This window comes from Bradysia coprophila, unplaced genomic scaffold (assembly GCF_014529535.1).
Source record: "Bradysia coprophila strain Holo2 unplaced genomic scaffold, BU_Bcop_v1 contig_138, whole genome shotgun sequence".
Classification (NCBI taxonomy): domain Eukaryota; kingdom Metazoa; phylum Arthropoda; class Insecta; order Diptera; family Sciaridae; genus Bradysia; species Bradysia coprophila.
In genome coordinates this window covers 10,569,856-10,590,792 of record NW_023503409.1, presented here as the reverse complement: position 1 = coordinate 10,590,792, position 20,937 = coordinate 10,569,856, and the positions used below count along the sequence as shown (strand labels likewise).

The 20,937-nt window shown below is 38.5% G+C and overlaps 4 protein-coding genes across 4 annotated transcripts; all 4 read right to left on the bottom strand.

Moving 5' to 3' along the window:
* Window positions 1-2,105: 2,105 nt before the first annotated feature.
* Window positions 2,106-4,043, bottom strand: LOC119073222 (vacuolar protein sorting-associated protein 26B-like). Its single transcript, XM_037178533.1, has 6 exons — window positions 3,712-4,043; window positions 3,370-3,634; window positions 3,150-3,294; window positions 2,932-3,074; window positions 2,646-2,855; window positions 2,106-2,318 (listed from the first exon to the last, which is right to left on the bottom strand). Exons 1-6 carry the CDS (start codon window positions 4,041-4,043, stop codon window positions 2,106-2,108), a joined length of 1,308 nt encoding a protein of 435 aa, XP_037034428.1.
* Window positions 4,044-6,208: 2,165 nt separating this feature from the next.
* Window positions 6,209-7,851, bottom strand: LOC119074123 (multiple epidermal growth factor-like domains protein 9). Its single transcript, XM_037180105.1, has 2 exons — window positions 7,737-7,851; window positions 6,209-7,665 (listed from the first exon to the last, which is right to left on the bottom strand). The coding sequence occupies exons 1-2, from the start codon at window positions 7,737-7,739 to the stop codon at window positions 6,265-6,267; spliced, it is 1,404 nt and encodes a 467-aa protein (XP_037036000.1). The 5' UTR covers window positions 7,740-7,851; the 3' UTR covers window positions 6,209-6,264.
* Window positions 7,852-12,265: 4,414 nt separating this feature from the next.
* On the bottom strand, window positions 12,266-14,249 carry LOC119074121 (laminin subunit alpha-2-like). The gene is made up of 2 exons (XM_037180103.1): window positions 14,215-14,249; window positions 12,266-14,147 (listed from the first exon to the last, which is right to left on the bottom strand). Exons 1-2 carry the CDS (start codon window positions 14,215-14,217, stop codon window positions 12,357-12,359), a joined length of 1,794 nt encoding a protein of 597 aa, XP_037035998.1. The 5' UTR covers window positions 14,218-14,249; the 3' UTR covers window positions 12,266-12,356.
* A 4,075-nt stretch (window positions 14,250-18,324) lies between these two features.
* On the bottom strand, window positions 18,325-19,831 carry LOC119074126 (balbiani ring protein 3-like). Its single transcript, XM_037180108.1, has 2 exons — window positions 19,756-19,831; window positions 18,325-19,691 (listed from the first exon to the last, which is right to left on the bottom strand). The coding sequence occupies exons 1-2, from the start codon at window positions 19,756-19,758 to the stop codon at window positions 18,369-18,371; spliced, it is 1,326 nt and encodes a 441-aa protein (XP_037036003.1). The 5' UTR covers window positions 19,759-19,831; the 3' UTR covers window positions 18,325-18,368.
* Between the last annotated feature and the right edge of the window lie 1,106 nt (window positions 19,832-20,937).

Genomic DNA, 20,937 nt, shown 5'->3' with positions numbered 1-20,937 from the left:
AGTGAAATTTAAGCAACACGAGCTGCTCGGTAAAAATTGTTTTGCTTCGCTGTTGAATTTCCACAAAATAAAAACTTGAAAATTCTCATCGATGAACTGTTAGCAGACCCTTTGCAAGAAGCACATTCCATTCGATTTTCTTCAATTGTAGGTACAGTCAGACAGGTCATCAAAAACTCATTTACATTTTGCAAATTCTATTAGCCATTTCAGAAAGGTTCTTCTCTAATTCATTAATGACACACACGGAAATGTTCAATTTTGCTATTTCTAACCGCCGAATATTTCTGTTTTACCTGAAAAATGTCAACAATATGCACACCTGCAACGATGATTCACCGTTAGGGCTGAAATATTTGTCTGCGATAATTGTTCACGTTTATGTAGGTGCGAGGTAATGAGGTTGGAAACTATTCAAACTAAATTCAGTCACTGTTTTGTTCGCTACAGCGGAGGTCGTCCAACACTATAAAGAACTATGGACGTGGACAACGTCACATCAAGGTCTGCGAGTCAACTCAGCTCATTATCGCAATGATCAAATTCAAGTAAGTTTTTGTTCAAGAAAAGCGTTTTGCTTCTCAGTAATCCGATTAGTTTGTACTGTGAGAAACTGTGAATATAAGAACTGTGAGAAAAATATAAGTTTAGAATTTGTCAGAAGTGACTAGTTTTACATAAGCTCAAAATTCTTGTGATCATCTGTCGTGCATTCTCAATAATTCAATTTTCGGTGTTAAATCGAAAGTCGAATCGAGATTTAGCATACCAACTTTGGATCTTAACGATAAATCGCGCTTCATTTTGTTTGACTTCAAACTGAAAATGAATGTCCGTAAAGTCTATGAAGATGCTGAATCTTGAGAAAAAAAGATTGTCAGGCTGATGCGACACGTCTAACAGATTTGTTTTTATTATTGATTTCAGATCAGTATGGAGGAGATGTGTAAAAAAAAAATAATAAAAAAGGAGGTCTCGGTGATACTGGTTTGTAGAGTTCGTTTGCTTAGTCACTGGTTTGTTTTTGTGTCCATAGTACTGTAACTTGCAGGTCTTGTACTATGGCGCCTAATACTAATTGTGATTATATCACAGACTTAATCTGCATCCGAACTCTGATACCCAATATCCCTTTTCGACCAACCTTTCCCACGAGATTCGAACCCGCTTTCGTTTTTGGCTTGCGGTCTGAACATCGATCTCGTGTATTACCACTGCGCCACGGTGGTTGTGATGAAGCATCGTCTAATCGTTAACTTGAAATAATTTACCAACACACACGTGACTTTCATCGAACAAATGGACGTAACACATGAGGTTGCATGCAAAACTGGTTTTCAATGAAGCAGAGAGTACACACACACATGCAAACGAAGTTATTCTACGCCTACGATTGGCCGGTTAAGGGTAATTGTTCTGGAGAAAGCTTTGACGTACACATCAAGATGGATATAATGTCTGCGAAAGAATAAGTCTTCATGGCGAAGTGGTCAACGTTGCTGACTGCTAGCTGTGGGACTCCGAGTTCGAATCTCGTCAGGGGCATTTTTTGTCACAAAAATAAATTATTTTTTTTGCCGAAATATTTTTGTTTTTGTGCCAGGTGGCAAGCATGACGTCAGTTATCGTTTCTGATATAACCAATTTCAGTAGAACACCACTTGACCCTCGTCTCCTTTAAAAGCCTCTCGTGTAAATGGGCTAATTAATGCCGTATGGACATACGGAATGGCCTCACCTTTATCGGAAATTTTCAGTCCTCATTTTCGGTTGTAGGTCTTGTAGGTGTACTCAAATAAACACCCGAAACATTTATCGCAGATTCTGTATGCGATGAAGCCTTGAAAACATTCAAATTTATCGTTGAACAGCAGTCAGCATGCTCTTATGCGTTGTAGATTTTGCTGCAGGATCTGTTTACCAACCATATTTGCCCCCCACCGGAAACCAGTTCAAATGTTTCTTTTTTTCTTCTTTTTTTAATTAATTTTTCCTTTCTTTCTCTTTATAATTCTTAATAATGACATAGACTATAAATATGTCAATTTAATAGTGTTAATTGCCCAGCAGTTTACATTAAAAATGTGTGGTGCAATTCACAAAATTTATTCGGATGTTGAATCGACATTCGACGCCAGCGGTCTAGTTGACGAAGCAACTGTTGGCGAACTATTGTTTTCACTATTACTACACTCTGACACTGCGGCCGCTTCCGTTGCTGATTGAGTTAATTGGGACGTTGAATTTGGTGCTGTTGCTGGATTTGTGGCTTCATCGAATAGCGATGCAGATTGCAGACTGATCACCAATGGTACCATCTGCCGGTCGTGGATGAGACGGCTTATTACTATTCGAATCCGAAATGGAAATTGGATCTGAGGACAAGCGAGAAAGTGAGCGATTTTTAATGGCAACATTTCAAACTTCGAATGTCACAAAAACTTCCACAATGACAAAAAAAGCTTGAAATCTCATCTGCTGCGTGAACTTTGGCTCCAGCTCATCTACAATAGCTGCCATAGCTGTAGTGCCTCATACAAAAAGTACAGCTGTGGCACTTGCAGATTACCTGGAGACAAAGCTACTCACTACGGATGGGACTTCAAACTCTTTCTTGTCAGTGCCAATCCAGAACTTTTACTCACTTGGTGGTTGTTGTGGGCTTTTCTGAGTCCCATCGTCGGATCATTGTCACCAGCAGCTCCATCTTCATCTTGATTAGGCTGATGGGCCGAATTCTGTGTACCCATGATTTCACCATCCGAACCAACTAAATGTGATGGCACGTGCGGATTGTTTGACGATGTTAAGGCCGATTTGCGACTTTTGTCAGCTTTGCGCCACAAAGTTATCTCCTGTACGAACACGAAAATATTCAAAAGATAAGTGTTGACAATCATCGTTGTTCGGCTAGACCGTCTACGAAATCACCTGTTGCTTGAAGTAACGACGATCCTCCGTGTCCATCAGCACCAGATTCAGGAAATATCTCACCGAAAACTTTCTGTTTATATCACGCATCGTTGGTGTGAGATCATAGCCGGCCAGAAACACTCGGATCGGTATGCTTTCACCTACGAGTGGAACAAGGAAATTTCATTTTGATTTAGCTATCGAATGGCTAACGGTTATAGTGCGTATCGACAGACCTTTGACGGGAGCGCCGTCCATTATTTCATACTTGGCTATGGTTTCATTTTCCGTGAACGTGTTCGGACCAGATCCAGTTGTTTCCCGTTTTATAATCGCTATTTCCATGTGTTTAATCTTAATGCGTACCAACAGGAAGTAGATCTATGGATGGGATAGAAGAAAAGGAAAATTTTAGGTTTGAAAAAAAGGGTCGCAAGAACAACGACGTGCGGCAACTAACTTGGATTTAATGTACTCAAATTCTATGTGTAAACAGTCTTCGATGCCAACTTCCATTTTGATCGGACAATTCATTTCCGGATAACTACAAAGTGTATGGACCGCAATATGAATTTCCCTCACAATATCACTGATGCGGCGCACAATCGTCACACGTAAAAAATACCTCAACCGCACATTTGAGCCCACATACACCTCAAATGGCTTCTCCACATTTGCAAATTCGAACGGATAACTTGTGTTCTGGATCAAATCGCCGGGTCTGCAATTGGTTAAACGAAATCGGTAATAATCACATAACCGTGGTTCGGACGAACGTCACATTAACGATTTACTCACCGGGCCAATTCTCTCACGAACGATGTGAACTCATGGTGATTACCACCGTAGTACAGTTCAATTCGTCCAATCAATTCGATCTTAATACCATGGTGTTCTAGTTTGCTGCCCGGCTTCCGTAGCGTTACATTCACTTTGCCGGACACCGTTTCACCGGCGTAGTACAGCAGATACTTTTCCTTTTTGCTGTCTTCTGTTTTCACCTCGGCCAATTTACGATTTTCCGCCCCATCAAATACGATGTCCACATCGGCGGATTGACCGAATCCGAAATAATTCTGAAAATAGACGAACGGAATTTTGACTTTAAATGTGGTTGGACTCAGACTCATCGAATAAAATGTTGAACATTTGCGCTGTTAGTCTAGTTTGGGCTCTAATATTTTACCGATGGTTACCAGAGCCGTGAAGTATCGCCAAAGTCAAGACTTGTTTTACGATTCATCACATTTTGGCGTTTCTTCACACTCTGGCGATATTTCTTAGCGTTCTTGGCAACTCATCATTTTTGGTTGACTTGTATCTTTAAGAAACATCGTCACAGAATGTGAAAAAAACGCCACGAAAAATCACCAAATTGTGAAGAAACACCAAGAATAATCGCCAAAGTGAGAAGAAACGTCACCAAGACTTTGTAATTCTTTGGCGATTTTTTTTTTACGATTCTTCACCGGAATACGGCTATCGAGAGTTATTATATGGCTGTCTTTTGTTGGAAAATGTGTGACAAGACTAATGGAATGAAGTAAATGATTTTGCATCAAATATGCTCCGATCTTGAGTCGTGAGTAGCGAAAGACTTGATAACTATATATCGTTAATATGTAAGGTTAATGCCGAAATAGACCGAGATTTCCATTTTTTTGCAAAATCTATGACGAGTTGTTGCACTACCTTGGACGAACTATTTTTGTTTTGAAACTTTTGTTTTTGGATCACCAACTAAGTGCTTCAACACGGGTGATACCTATGATGGATATGTCAGCTGTCTAAATCAAAGAAAATTCAAATAAGTGTCAAAATGAGGAATGTCTGATTGTTGGTGCCAATAAAGAACGAAATTCAAAAACAAAATCTCATGTTTCGTGAACCGTAAGTGGTCTGGTGGCTTATTCCAAAACATTTAACCCGTTACAGACGGACTGGTCTATTACTTCCATCTATAAAAGTATTTTTAATTTGTTGATTTCAAATCTTGTACTTCAATTTCTTTAACAAATGTACTATATAAATGACAGTATTACCCAGAACTTGTCATTAGTTTTGTCGTCGTTATCGATAACAGATGAATAGCCGTATGTGACAGGTTAGTTCAACAAAAATTTCGGCCAAGTGAGGATGTTATTTGTACTCGTGTCGGTCCCCTTTTCGCTACTTCAACAATGTGTATGATTAATCTGATGTCATCAGTTTGCGATAAATTTGTTCATACGAAACGTCGATAAGAAAAGATAAAGAAAAACTCAACGAAACGACCATCTGCTGGGAAATATTGACCAACGTGAGAAATGGAACAACGGCAGTTACAAGTACTCCAAAACCAGTGGCTGCATCTTCACATTGGCCTAATCACGACAGAGTAAAGTTAACCAGGCAGGAGCGCTGGTTTGATTATGTGTTCATTCGAGTTGATTTTCATACAGTGTATTATTTGACTTTTCGAAAATGAACCGTTCCTGCCTGGTTTATTTTACTCTGCCGTGTCGAAATACATAATGTGACTTTTGGACAATGAAGAAACAGTTTAGGAAATAGATTGATCCTTAATATGAGTCTATTGACTGACGACAATGAACTCTTTGATACTACAGTCAAAGGCGGTGAAATTTCAGCATGAATTTGATGCTTTTCAGCTGAGCCACACATACAAGCAAAGATGTTTGTACGATCACGGCAGAGTAAAATAAACCAGGCAGGAGCGGTTCATTTTGGAAACGTCAAATAAGGTACCTAATACACGGGATGAAAATGAACTCAAAGGAACACTGACATAAATTTAAAAAAAAAATCGCAAAATATCAAGGGCTACTAGATTATTCAGGTCCCTAGTCAAACAAGGCGCTCCTGCCTGGTTAACTTTACTCTGTCGTGGTACGATTGAACTCAATTTGTTAAATAAACACTAAACAGTTTTTATTGCTGAAAAACAGCTGAAGCAAATTCATGCTGAAATTTCACTGCCTCTAACTGTATCTATAGTTACTACCATTTTTCACTGATCTTGAAAAGTTGGTTCAATGCCCTCAAAGGAGGAAATTGCGGCAGTTAATTTGAATAGTAGATAGTCGTAGGATAACATTTATGCACAACAAAAAAGTGCGGTTTTGCGTGTTATAATCGGTTCATCAAATGAGTGCGCTGTTCTTTTTTGGTTCGTGTGTCGCACACATGTTTCTTCTCAAGATTTCTCAAACTTACCAAAGGATTACTTGCCTATGAGCATGAGACACCGGAGTACGGTTCCGCGTTCGCTTTCTGTCGAACAATGAAAACTTCCTTCAACGAAGCAAAACTTTATTGTATTGATCTATCGTCATTCGATTACACAAATGTTTAACCAAGTGAGCTAAGTAATACTATGTGATCGATTGATGCTTCACATTGTGGCCATTTGTCATTACCTGGACAATAAGTGGTAGAACCAACACCGAAACTTATTCCCTCTTCAACACATTCCCAGTAATATGAATTGAAATTCCGATTTTTTCTCATACATAAGCAGTCTGGACCAGTTCCAATACTGTCGGATGGACACATCCTCCCAATGTTGCTTTTACATTCCACATCGACGGCATCGTAGTAATATTCGTATTTTCGGTCACATTCGCAATCCGGCTGAATTCCTGAACTATTTGCTGGACACTCACGATAGCATTGGTTGATGAACGCACTGAATATTGAAGTTTCGTCATTGCATTTACAAGCGGGATATAAACCGGTAGCGTCTGTTGGACACTCAATGCAACTGCTGTGAACTTTGCTGTAGTATCCGTTGTCACATTTACAATGCGGATAAACGCCCGCACTATTTTCCGGGCAACGCTCACAACTGTTCGTTTCCCGAAAATACTCAAACGACTGTTCACAATCACAATTCGGATATGTTCCAGTGCTGAAAGCTGGACAAATGTAACACTCATTCGAATCTACCTCGTATGTACTCCCGCTACCTTGGCAAACACAGTTCGGATACACTCCATCACTTTCAAATGGACAGGAAATGCAAACGTTTGTTGTTCGGTTGTAACTTCCATCAAATGTGCAGATACAGTTCGGATAGACACCGGTACTGTGATAAGGACATTCATTGCAAATGTTGGCTAATCCGTTGTAGATTCCGTCACCTTGGCAAGTGCAATTCGGATATGTGCCCTCGCTTCCAAACGGACACTCTAAAGATCCATTTTTGGATTCAAGCACACAACGTCGGAACTTTATGTTGTATGCAGCACCTTCATTGGAACAAGTGCAATTTGGGAAATTTCCATAGCTTCCGTCTTCACATCTTTCACAATAATTGTTGATAATTTGATAGGCGGCACTATCATCGTCACAACTACAATCGGGATATTGACCAGTACTCGCTTTGGGACAAGCGATACATTCGAATAATTCTTTGTTGAAGCCATAGCCATTTGAATCGCACTTGCAATTAGGCCAGTAACCGGTGCTATTGTCGGGACAAACTCGAAAACACTCGTTGAAAGTGATGCTGAAATCGAAGTTTTTGTGCTGACACGTACAGTTCGGATAGGTACCAATGCTCTCACTGACTGGACATTCAGGATCTGGACAGGTGTTAGTATCGTTGTCGTAGGCTGATCCGTGCTTGCAAACGCAAAATGGATAAGAACCGTCGCTGATTTTGGGGCATTCGAAAAATTGACTACTTTCTAAGTCAGCTGAACCAATGCTCCATAGGTAAGTGCAAACCAGATACAGCAGTAAGGTGCGCTTAAAAACAGTAGTTTGGGAAAAAGTGATGATTTTGTCAGAAAATTTGTTTGAAAAATCGAATTACTTACCATTCTAAAGAACCTAGTCGACCTACGATCCAAGAGGAACAGAATATCTGAATGGCAAAAATGTTGTGAGAGGTGATCATCGTAGCAAAATGTTTTATTTAATCAAGAAAACTGGTTGCATCTTAACACACTTTAGGGGGGCTTTAGTGTAACGTATCACTTTTGTGTTCATGCGGTTTAAACGTTATTCTGTAATCAAAAGCATTGCTGATGGTAAATACCACTTTATTCTATAAGTTACAAGTATGGAGATTGAACGCATTGCAAATATAAAATTCAGTGCGGGTATATCATCGATGATACGAAACAGACGAGTGATAATGCGACCAGCTAACCTTAAGAACACGTATTTATTCTCTCGGTTTACGTTTTCCTTTTTCTTTCTGTAGACAGAAACAGGCGACCCATGCAACGCATGAATCCATTGAACACTTATGGCTAAATTGCATCTATATGATGAGCCTTTGTCATTGAAAACATTAATCGAAAGAAATGCAAAACTAATATCAAAGACAGTGACGAAGGTAGAATTCCTTGAAACACATAATGTGACTTTTGGACAAAGAAGAAACAGGTTAGGAACTAGATTGATATTATCATGTCCGGAGCGATAGCGGAGGACTTGACGCAGTCTAACTTCCAAAAAAAGAACGAAGAAAATTTTTTGAGACGCGGCAACTATATATAGGCGAGAATTTAAGTTTCTTTCCTTTGGTCTGTATCACCACAAATCCTATTCTATCTTATTCGCGCTTCAAATACGAGCAAAACGAGCTATCACTCGACTATGTAACTTTAAAATTGCCGGAGATACATCGTTTTGAAGTTGGTCATTTTGATAGAAAATGCACCAAATTAACGTTTTCCAAACAATCAAAATCTTTCAACTTACTCTGTATGTTTCTATCTGTCTATCTGTCTATCTGTCTATCTGTCTATCTATCGACGGTCGATCTCGGAAACTAGTCAGCCAATCTCCATGAAATTTTGCAGGAACCTCAGGGTGGGCATAAAAATGAAAATGTGATACGCCATTACCCCAGGAAAAACCAGAATTTTGTTTTATTGGCCTCGAAGTGGTTTCTGAGTGTGGTTTTCGAGGGTCGGGAACGCGTTTTCGGCTGTAGCTTAGCTGTATTGAAACCTACAGAGGCGTGTGACCCATCAAATGAAAGGTATTCGTAACACGATTCAAACAAAAAAATAATTAAAAAAATCGGGTCAGATTCGTTTGAGCTAGAGTGATTAGAGTGACCAAATTTTGAGCTACTCGTGCGTAGGATGAAAGGACTAATATTTTTGCGATTATGAGAGATAGAGATTTACTTTCTTCGGCAAAGTCTCAGAGTTTTACGAGTAGAACACATTGGCATATGTGAAAAATGTCGAAAGTTGGAAATGGGTGGGTCAATTATGTTTTTAGAGGTATTTCTTGAATGGTGGCAGATAGAGAGTTACTTTCTTCGGCAAAGTCTCAGAGTTTTACGAGTAGAAAAGAAGGGCATTTGCGAAAAATGTCGAAAGTTGGAAATGGGTGGGTCAATTGGGGTTTTGGAGATATTTCTTGAATGGTGGCAGATAGAGAATTACTTTCTTCGTCAAATTTTCAAATTTCGTCAAATTTTCGATTTTCGTTAAATTTCGTCAAATTTTTTAATTTTCGTCGAATTTTCGAATTTCGTCAAATTTTCGATTTTCGTCAAATTTTCGAATTTCGTCAAATTTCGTCAAATTTTCAAATTTCGTCAAATTTTCGAATTTCGTCAAATTTCGTCAAATTTTTGAATTTCGTCAAATTTCGTCAAATTTTCGAATTTCGTCAAATTTTCGAATTTCGTTAAATTTCGTCAAATTTTCGAATTTCGTCAAATTTCGTCAAATTTTCGAATTTCGTCAAATTTTCGAATTTCGTCAAATTTTCGATTTTCGTAAAATTTTTGAATTACAGTGAACGACATCTCAAATGTCTCACTGTCATTTTTTTCAGAGAATGTCATTGTGAATTCGCAATGACACAATAAAATTCTCAGAAAAATTTGACAGTGAGACATTTGAGATGTCGTTCACTGTAAAACTGTAAACTGTTATAAAAAGCAGTGTTGATTACACTTCTAAAACGACTGATATCCCAACAAAAATCTCTTCGAGAAAAGTGTGACGCAGTCTTTGAAATACAATTTCTAAAATGAATGATATCGCTAGAGATGACGCTTTCAGCTTCGTTACGCAAAAATTAAATTTTACACCCAATTAGTTCAAACAAGCTGGCTTAGTTTTTCTCATCATCTGCCAAATAATTTTTACCAAAAAAAAATTTGACTGGAAACAACCAAAATTTTACCAAAAAAATCTGCGTCGCATGCGGCAGATAAATTTTCTTGCTGGTCTGTTCCTGAACATTTGCCACTTTGCGACGCAGATTTTTTTGGTAAAATGTAACCTTAAACAAACAAACACAAAATGTTACAACACAACAACCCAAATACCATCGAAGCTTACAATGAAGGTCCATTATGATGCACTAAAAAGTTGGCAAAAATAGCAGATGTTTGGTTAGTCCACAATGGCCAAAAGCTACACAAATATCAGAATCAAAACATTGATCGCGCCAGAATAATTGTGACAAATCGAACGGTATATCAACAAAATTTGACAGTTCACAAATCACAGCTGTTCCGAATACTCAGTGCTTCCGAAAATTAGTCGTCGGTGATGTTAGTGCTGCCAGTTTCGAATAGTCATTTTTGTGTGATGTAATTATGCGCAAATAATGTAAGACGTGAGAATCAAATTATACACCTTTCCTTAGCCAATACTGTGTAAGTGAAATATTTCTTTTATTCCCAAGAATTAACAACACTCTAGTTGATTCGAAAAAAATAACCTGAAAAATGTTCGAAACTCGCAACACTGCATAACCGAATCAGCTGAGTTCTTTCGAAGTTTGACACTAAGTCAATGTGCCGTTCTGAAATAATTTAGCCGCCGCCGATCCCTTACCAGTCGGCGCACCGCCGCCGACTATTTTAAAACCGGCACACACCTCTAATTTTCGTCAACTTCCGACTTAACTTCTAAAACGACTGATATCCCGGCAAAAACTCTTTCAGAGCAAAGTTGGACGCAGTCTACAGTCTATATGTGTGATAACTTCTAAAACAAGTGATATCGCTATAGGTGACGCTGTCAGCGTCGTTACGCAAAATTGAATTTCACAGCCAATTAATTGAAATTAGCTGATCTAGTTTTCCAAACCATTCGCCAATTATTTTTTTTTCAGAAAAAATTTTAACCAACAGAATTTTGACTGAAAAATTTTCAACAAAAAATTCTGCGTCGCAAAGTGGCAGATGCTCACGGACAAACCTACGAGAACATTTAATCTGCCACATGCGACGCAGAATTTTTTGTTGAAAATTTTTCAGTCAAAATTCTGTTGGTTAAAATTTTTTCTGAAAAAAAAATAATTGGCGAATGGTTTGGAAAACTAGATCAGCTAATTTCAATTAATTGGCTGTGAAATTCAATTTTGCGTAACGACGCTGACAGCGTCACCTATAGCGATATCACTTGTTTTAGAAGTTATCACACATATAGACTGTAGACTGCGTCCAACTTTGCTCTGAAAGAGTTTTTGCCGGGATCTCAATTTACTGCGATTTTCACTGAACTTGAAAAGTTGGTTCAATGCCCTCAAAGACAGAAATTGCGGCAATTATAATTGAAAATTAGGTCGTGTTACTCACACATCTTTTATTCTACAGATCTCGCATACCTTCTTAAGGACTACTGTCCCTTGAGATGCAGTCACTCCGTTTGAGGCACCGCGTACGTTTTCTGTACAATTTACTCTTCCTTCACTTTCCAATATGGTTGAAAAGTAAACAGAGAAGTAAACTCGTAAGTGTATGGCTTTAAGTGTTCCTAATTTGAGAATAACGCTATTCATCTGTGGCGACACAAACAATCATTGAACTCTGGCTTACGTCGTCTTACCCGTCTTACATATAATATGAAATTCATCGATATTGATCTCGATGCATCAAAAGAAGGCGCCTGTGCACAAGCAGAAAAGTACACCTTATCTAGGTTTGTTGAGGTAAAATTTTACGGTCCCCAACAAATCTTGATTGTTAGTGCGATAGATACTTTCGAACAATCCGCAATTGGCCATCAAGAGATGGAAACTGGATCATTTAGAATAGCGTAGAAGCTCAAAAACTGCATCCAGCAACAAAAAAACACAAGTAAACACTTTCATAAAAGAAACAGGCTACTAGAGCAATACAATCAAAATTGGAGGACTTACCCTTCAGGTAACTCACATTTGCGTCAGGATCAGCTTCAAGATTAACGCTTCAGGCTTATCCCGAGCAAACAAAAAGATTCGTATACGCCTCCAGAAACCACACATATTGCATAGTGGAACAAGTAACGTGACGAAAAGAAGTGCGTTGCAACAATGGTAAATAAGAGGAATCGAATTCGTTAAAAAAGTCTTTTAACATAAGTTCTGAGAAAAAAATTCGCGACATTTCAACACTTAATTGGTGTTTCAATATCAAGCACAACTTTATTGCATTGATCGATACAAATTTTTAATCAACTACGCACTGTGCGCTACCTAATATGTACGTTGAAATCGATTGATGCTTCACATTGTGGCCATTTGCCATTATTATCTGGACAGCGAAAGATAGGCAAACTAACACAATACAGCCCTCTTTCAACACATTGCCAGACGTATGAATCAAAATACCGATTTTTTCTCACACACAAGCAGTCTGGACCAGTTCCAATGCTGTCGGATGGACACATCCTCCCAATGTTGCTTTTACATTCCACATCGACGGCATCATAATATTCTTCGCATTCTCGGTCACATATGCAATCAGGCTTAATTCCTGAACTATTCCCTGGACACTCACGATAGCATTGGTTGATGAACGCGCTGAATTTTGAATTTTCATCTTTGCATTTACAAGCGGGATATAAACCGGTAGCGTCTGATGGACACTCAATGCAACTCCTATGAGTGTGGCTGAAGTATCCGTTGTAACATTCGCAATGCGGATAAACGCCCGCACTATTTTCCGGACAACGCTCACAACTGTTTGTTTCTTGAAAATACTGGAACGACTGTTCACAATCACAATTTGGATATGTTCCAGTGCTCAAAGTTGGACAACTGTAACACCAATTCGAATCCAACACGTATGTACTGCGGTAACCTTGGCACACACAGTTCGGATACGCTCCATCACTTTTGAACGGACAGATATTGCAAACGTTCCTTGTTCGGTTGTAAGTTCCATCAAACTTGCAGATACAGTTCGGATAGACACCGGTACTATGATAAGGACATTCATTGCAAATGTTGGCTAATTCGTTGTAGATTCCGTCACCTTGGCAAGTGCAATTCGGATAGTTGCCATCGCTTCCAAACGGACACTGTATCGATCCATTTTTGGATTCATGCACACAACGTCGAGAGTTTAAGTTGTATGTGGCTCCATTGGGACAAGTGCAATTCGGAAATTTTCCGTAGCTTCCCTGTTCACATCCTTCACAAAAATTGTTGGTCCTTCGATAGACGGCACTATCATCGTCACAACTACAATCGGGATATTGACCAGTACTGCCTTTGGGACAAGCGATACATTCGAATAATTCTTTGTTGAAGCCATAGCCATTTGAGTCGCAGTTGCAATTAGGCCAGTAACCGGTGCTATTGTCGGGACAAACTCGAAAACACTCGTTGAAAGTGATGCTGAAATCGAAGTTTTTGTGTTGACACGTACAGTTTGGATAGGTACCGGTACTATTGTAAGGACATTCAATGCAAATGTTTGCTAATTCGCTGTAGATTCCGTCACCTTGGCAAGTGCAATTCGGATAGTTGCCCTCGCTTCCAAATGGACAATGTATCGAGCCATTTTGTGATTCAGGCACGCAACGTCGAGAGTTTAAGTTGTATGTGGCTCCATCGGGACAAGTGCAATTCGGAAAATTTCCATAGCTTCCGTCCTCACATCTTTCACAATTTTTTTTGATAATTTCATAGGCATGGCTATCGTCATCACAGGAACAATCGAGATATTGACGAGTGCTGTCTTTAGGGCAAGCAATACACTCAAAAAATATTTTGCTTAAACCATAAACTTCCGGGTTGCAGTTACAATTAGGCCTCTCGTTCAAAGTGATGAAGAAATCGAAGTTTTTGTGTTGACACGTACAGTTCGGATAGTTGTTAATGGTGCCATTGATGTCGTAGGTTAGCTCTTGGTTACAAACGCAAAACGGATAATAACCGTCGATGATTTTAGGACATTCCAGAAGTTGAACACTTTCTAAGTTAGCTGAACCAATGGTCAAGAGGTAAGTACCAACCATATAGTGAAGTAAGGTACACTTAAAAACAGTAATTTGAGTGAAAATGATGATTTTGCCAGGAAATTTGTTTAAAAAATCGAATTACCATTCCGAAGAACCTAGTCGTCCGACGATCGGGGAGTAACAGAATACCTGAATGGCGAAAATGTTACGAGGAGAGGTCGTTGTTGCGACCTTTTTTATTTAAACAAGAAAACTGGTTGCACCTAAGGTATTTTTAAGGGGCTTTAGTTATAACCCATTCCTTTTGTGTTCATGCTATTTAACCCGAAACTTAGGCAAAACCAGTGTTTAAAGATATCTGGACTTTTTAAAATTACCGTCAGATTGTTTAAATATTCTGTAGGCTTTTAGTAATTACCATCAAGGTCTTACAGAGCTACTCATTGCAAACATGAAATTCGGTGCGGGTATATCATCGATGATACGGCACAGACGAGTAACAATGCAACCAGCTAACCTTAAGAACATATTTCTTCTCTCAGTTTTTCTTTTCGTTTTCTTCTATAAGCGTAAACAGTCTGCAGACCCAAATGGAAAGCATGAACATGAATAGAGCGAATAAACCATTCTGGTTAAATTGCAGCTATATGGGTAATTCCAGCTAATTTGTGACTGTTCGAAATATTTTCACCAATTGAAATGCGATTTCGGCAAACTGTTTTTTCCTTGAAAGCTGTTGACCAGACGCGTCGTTTAAGCCCCATATTAGGTCGGTGGCCAAAAATCTCGGGGAGATACCACCATAAAAATGTATGCTTGTTTTCAGCAAATTTTTGAAAATTCTAGTTTATTTCACGAAACCTGAACCGATTTCACTAAACTTTTTTTTTTGCTGAAAGCTATTGACAAGACGCGTAGTTTGACACCAATATGAGGTCATTGTAAAATGCGGTCTCGGGGAGACATGGCCAAAAAGTGTTTGTTTGTATTCGACATTCCGAGATATTCTCAATAATTCTCAAATGATTTTTGTAAATTTGCTTTCCTGTAGATGTGAACGCTATAATTCCACAATTGCTCCAAATGACACGAAATTAAAGGGATCCGAGAATTTGGCACACGAGAAGGGGGTGCCAAATTCCGTACATGAAGTGGAATCTAGCACATGTGCCAGATTACCTTTTTTCCTAGGTTTTTGAGAATTTGGCACACGCAACGAAGCTTGTGTGCCAGTTTTGTGCTAACTCATTTTAATCTGGAAGTTATGATTGAGTCTGTGAGTCAATAAATTTGTCATTTTACGAGTTTTCGCAGTCAAAACTAAGAAATTTGTCTTTTTACAAAATGATGCAAAAAAGCTATGGCTTTGAAGGCATCGAGATAAATTCAATAATTTGTCTCCAAACTAGAAAATTCGTCCTTTTACGAAATCTTGCATAAAAGTTGCGATGTCTTGGAGGAATTGTCGTTTTCCGACCCTATTGAGCAATCTTCGTCGAGCAGCTAAACGTTGTTCCTCAAATCGAAACATCACAATTCCCTAATTTTTGCCAAGCCTTCCCTTTAAAGGTAAATAATGTTGACTAATAGTGACAGACGGCTAACTATGATTAGCACACCATTCACTTTTATTTATTTTTCTATTATGGCTACCGTGTGCCAATTTCCAAAGTTGCATGGTGCCAAATTACTCTTCAGATGATGAATCTGGCACTGTGCTAAATTCACATTACAGTGGAAACTGGCACGCATCAAACTTGCATGGTGCCAATTTACCCTACCCCAAATTGAAGTTTTTTGGTTCATTCTGCTTTGAAGTAAGGTAAAATCACTTCAACCCAAGCGTTGCCGAAATTACATTTCTTCAAATAAAAACTGAAAAACGGTGTCATTCGAAAGCTACAGCATATGACTTCACGAGAAAAATAACTTTGAGTCAATCAGGTTAGTTGGGTGACTAAAGTAGGTGAAAACAGCTTTCCCGCGGTGATAAAAGTCATCCTCGAATTTTAACTCGTCGAGGTTATCTCGAAAAATTTTGTAACAACTTTTTTTAACCGGTTTTGAGCCAAAGCAACATTTTCTGTGGGGTAACAACCACCAATTGTGAAAACAAAAATTGCTGGCTATTTATGACCTCCGAAAAATATCACTTTTTTAGACATATCTCTCCCAAATTTTGGGCTACCAACCTCATATTGAGCTTAAACTGCGCGTCTTGACCATAGCTTTCAGGGAAAAAAAGTTTACTTAAATTAGTTTTTATTTGGTGAAAATATTTCGAAAAGTCACAAACGTGTAACACAACTAACCGCCGACTTTTGCGATCACACAAGTCACACTTCGCAGGCTAAAAATTCCAATTCTTGCTGGTATGAAAGCCCTATGTCTCCTGAGTATTAGAAAATTTATAGACTGCTTTGTTACCGCAAAACATAGCCAACCAGAGCCTAAAATAACATACATCGTTGGGGGAAAAGTGCACCAGACGCCCTCTGAGGTGCTCCAACGCCTCTTACTGTCCTCCGGCGGAGGACGCCTCTTATTTTCTGTCAAAAAAATATTTAGAAAAGTACCTCAAAAGAAATATTTTTGAGACCAGAAAAAAAAATGAAAACTATATTGATTACCTATTTCTAATCAATTGACAATCAGAAATATTCAGTGCTAAGTGTGAGAAAAATACAAACTACGATTCAAATGAAAAAGACCACAGACCATGCATATTAGATAACACCGATTGTAGATAACACGGAAAATTAATGATTGGGTTTTCTACCTCGCTTTTATATCAAAGCTGCGCTCACCTTTACATTTTCACACTCGAAACTTGCAATAGCTAACGGTAGTGGGTATATCTCTCTAAAACTAAAACTCTCATTGCGAGTTGAAACAAAAATTTCTACGGTTGAAAATTACTCGAGTTATAGTGTCGACGAGATACAAGATGGATTCATTCACGAACTTATCCTGTAAATATTTTTGGAAAGTAGATGACATCTACAGAAATATAATTCTGCTAGATAATTCTTGCACTTCTACTTCAGGAGCTCGGTAATAGAAGATCAGTTTAGATTTATTCATGTTACCGTGTAGAAATAAGTTTAAATATATTCTACATTTTTCGTAAATTTTTGAAAACCTACTACACATTCTTACAGTAGTTCACGAAATTCTGAGTATCAGACTGACACTTCATTTCGTAAAATTGTTGTTTCCATAAAGCTAACACCATGATCCATACGATACCATACCACCATATCTATTATTCTTCATTATTTTCATGACCAAAATTTAATAATGGTGCAAAATTTTCGCTCGCTCCGCTCGCAGTTCTTTTTTTTTCTGATCTTAAATAAATGATAATTTTTTAGACTTCCAACCTCCATAAGATTCCTTATGTCCCTGTCTCTAGCTTTACAGGGCATTAAAGTCGTGGTGCTATGGTAAATGGTAGGCATACACTCTAAAGTTAAGAAATGTGACTTTGTTATTTCAGAACCGAAACCTCAGTGTATGGGAAAATATTCTTTTTTTAAACATATACTCTATTTCTGTTAAATGTATGCGCCTTTTCCGTTTAGAAAATGCGCCTATTAGCGAAAAGTGCACCCCAGTCGAAAATCCTTACTTTAGGCTCTGTAGCCAACACAATTAACTTTATGACTCACATATAACGAAATTTGTAACGCAACTAACCATGGAATTACCCATATGGTGATGGTCCTTTGCATTGTGCAACATTGTTGTTGAAAATGATTCGTACTGATTCTCAACCATACATACAGTGACTTCACCTGAAGACAAAGAAAACAAATTTTGGTTGGTTAAATCCATCTGAGGAAACGTTTAAATTCCAAATTTCGAAACCAGATGCTTGTTAAGTCTGCTTATTCTTTCAATTTTAACAATATTTGATCGCGTTGTCCTTGGATTCGTTCTGAATCTTACTAAGCTGTTCCTTGAAATTTTCGTCAACGTTTCACAAACTAAAGACATCGCAGTCGATTTACATAGAAAATAAGGAATTCACCTTTTCAATGGTTTACGATGTCTTTACCTAAACAGAAGAACATACGGTGCCATGACCTGTTCTGTGAAAAACGAAACATCGAAATAGTTTGACCTTTCTTAGAGCAACAAATAGATTTTCGTTTCATGTGAACACACGGAAGTGAGCCGAACCTAAGCATAAGTGTTGTTCGCTAAAATTCGTGATAATATTTTAACACTGGATGAAGAATGTGGTATTTCATTATCAAACACAATTTTATTGCCATTCGATTACACAAATTTTTAACCAACTGAGCTTTGTAATACTTTGAAATCGATTGATGCTTCACATTGTGGCCATTTGCCATTACCTGGACAATGAGAGATGAAAGAGCCAGCACCATAAGTCCCTTCTTTAATACATTCCCAGGTGCACGTATCAAAATACTGATTTTCTCTTACACATAAGCAGTCCGGACCAGTTCCGTTACTATCGGATGGACATGTTCTCCCAATATTGCTTTTACATGCCACATCGGTGGCATCGTAGTAAAATAATTGGCATCCTTTGTCACAAATGCAATCAGGCTGAATTCCTGAACTATTTGCTGGACAGTCACGATAGCATTGGTTGATGAACGCGCTGAATTTTAAATTTTCGTCATTGCATTTACAAGCTGGATAAAAACCGGTAGCGTCTGTTGGACATTCAATGCAACTCCTATGAGTTTTGCTGTAGTATCCGTTGTAACATTTGCAATGCGGATAAACGCCCGCACTATTTTCCGGGCAACGCTCACAACTGTTCGTTTCCCGAAAATACTGAAACGAACATTCACAATCACAATTTGGATATGTTCCAGTGCTATTAGCTGGACAACTGTAACACGAATTCGAATCTACCTCGTATGTACTGCCTCTACCTTGGCAAACACAGTTCGGATACACTCCATCACTTTTGAATGGACAGATTATGCAAACATTTCTGGTTTGGTTGTATGTACCATCAAACTTGCAGATACAGTTCGGATAGACACCGGTACTATGATAAGGACATTCAATGCAAATGTTTGCTAATTCTCTGTAGATTCCGTCACCTTGGCAAGTACAATTCGGATAGGTGCCCTTGCTTCCAACCGGACACTGTATCGATCCATTTTTGGATTCAAGCACACAACGTCGGAAGTTTAAGTTGTATGTAGCTCCATCGGGACAAGTGCAATTCGGAAAATTTCCATAGCTTCCGTCCTCACATCTTTCACAGATTTTTTTGATAATTTCATAGGCAGGGCTATCGTCATCACAGGAACAATCGAGATATTGACGAGTGCTGTCTTTAGGGCAAGCAATACACTCGAAAAATGTTTTGCTGAAACCATAAACTTGCGGGTTGCAGTTGCAGTTAGGGCTCTCGTTCAAGGTGATGTTGAAATTGAAGTTTTTCTGCTGACACGTACAGTTTGGATGGATGCTGCTGCTACCACTGGTGTCAAAGGCTAGCTCTTGCTTGCAAACGCAAAATTGATAGGTATCATCGTAAATCTTTGGACATTGAATACTTTCTAAGTCGGTAGAACCAATAATGCTTAGAAGGTAAGTACCAACCATATACAGAAGTAAGGTACGCTTAAAAACAGTAGTTTGTGAGAACGTGATTATTTTGTCAGGAAAGTTTAAAAAATCCAATTACCATTCCGAAGAACCTGGTCGTTCGGCAAACCAAGAGGAACAGAATATCTGAATGGCAAAAACGTTTTGAAAGGTGATCGTTGTTGCGATCTTTTTGATTTAATCAGAAAAACTGGTTGTATCTGAGGAAGCGAGAGGGTGCTTTAGTGTAACGTATCCCTTTTGTGTTCATGCGATTTAACCCTTAACTTACTGAAAACCATGTAGCTGCAATGTTTAAAAATATCTGGAATTTGAATATTACCTTCAGATGATTTAAAAATTCTGTGAACATCTTATCAAAGTTTTACAGAGTTTCTCATTGAAAACATCAAATTCGGTGCGGGTATATCATCGATGACACGATGCAGACGAGTAATAATGCGCCCAGACCAGCTAACCTTAAGAACATGTTATTCATCTCTCAGTCTAAGGTTTTCTTTTTGTTTTCTTCTATATAAACATAAACAGGCGACGCATGAATATAGCGAATGTGAATGATGGATATTTGTGAGGTAGAACAGCGTAAATGTGTTAGTAATTTGTGAATGGCGCGAGCCGAAGGCGAGTGATACAGCCACACAAGGCAAAATACAAAGTTCCAAACGATTATGTAAAATATTTTCATCAAAAACGTGAGATAAAGTTAACTTTACATGCTTATGCACGGTAAATTTCACTTTACATCACTGCTTGTGACAGGGAAAATGCACTTACCGTTCACAAACATGTAAAATGTGTTACGTCATTGCTTGCAAATGCTTGTTTAGGCACGTGTGATTACTCCACTCGCCTTCGGCTCGTTCCGCAAACGTCACACTTGTAAATATTTACAAACAGTGACGTAACATACTATTACTTCACGCTTCCAAAACGTTAGCTCAAGTTTTTGAATAAAATATCTTACTTGGCAATGGGGCAAATGACGGAAATTGTACTTCTTGTGTGTTTACCGACCTCGGGTATGCCTCGATCACACAAGAAGTACTATTTCCATCATTTCCCTCATTGGTAAGTAATGTATTATTACTCACTAGCCCCATGGCATTCAGTTTTAATGTTGATGTCAATGAAGTAATGACACATTCTCCGGTGGGCTTACTCCAACGAAAGTAGATAAGTAGGTATGGCCAGTCCATACAAGTCGGAGCACATACGGATTTGCATGGCGCCACCTCAAACGAACTCATTTCTAGTGGAAATT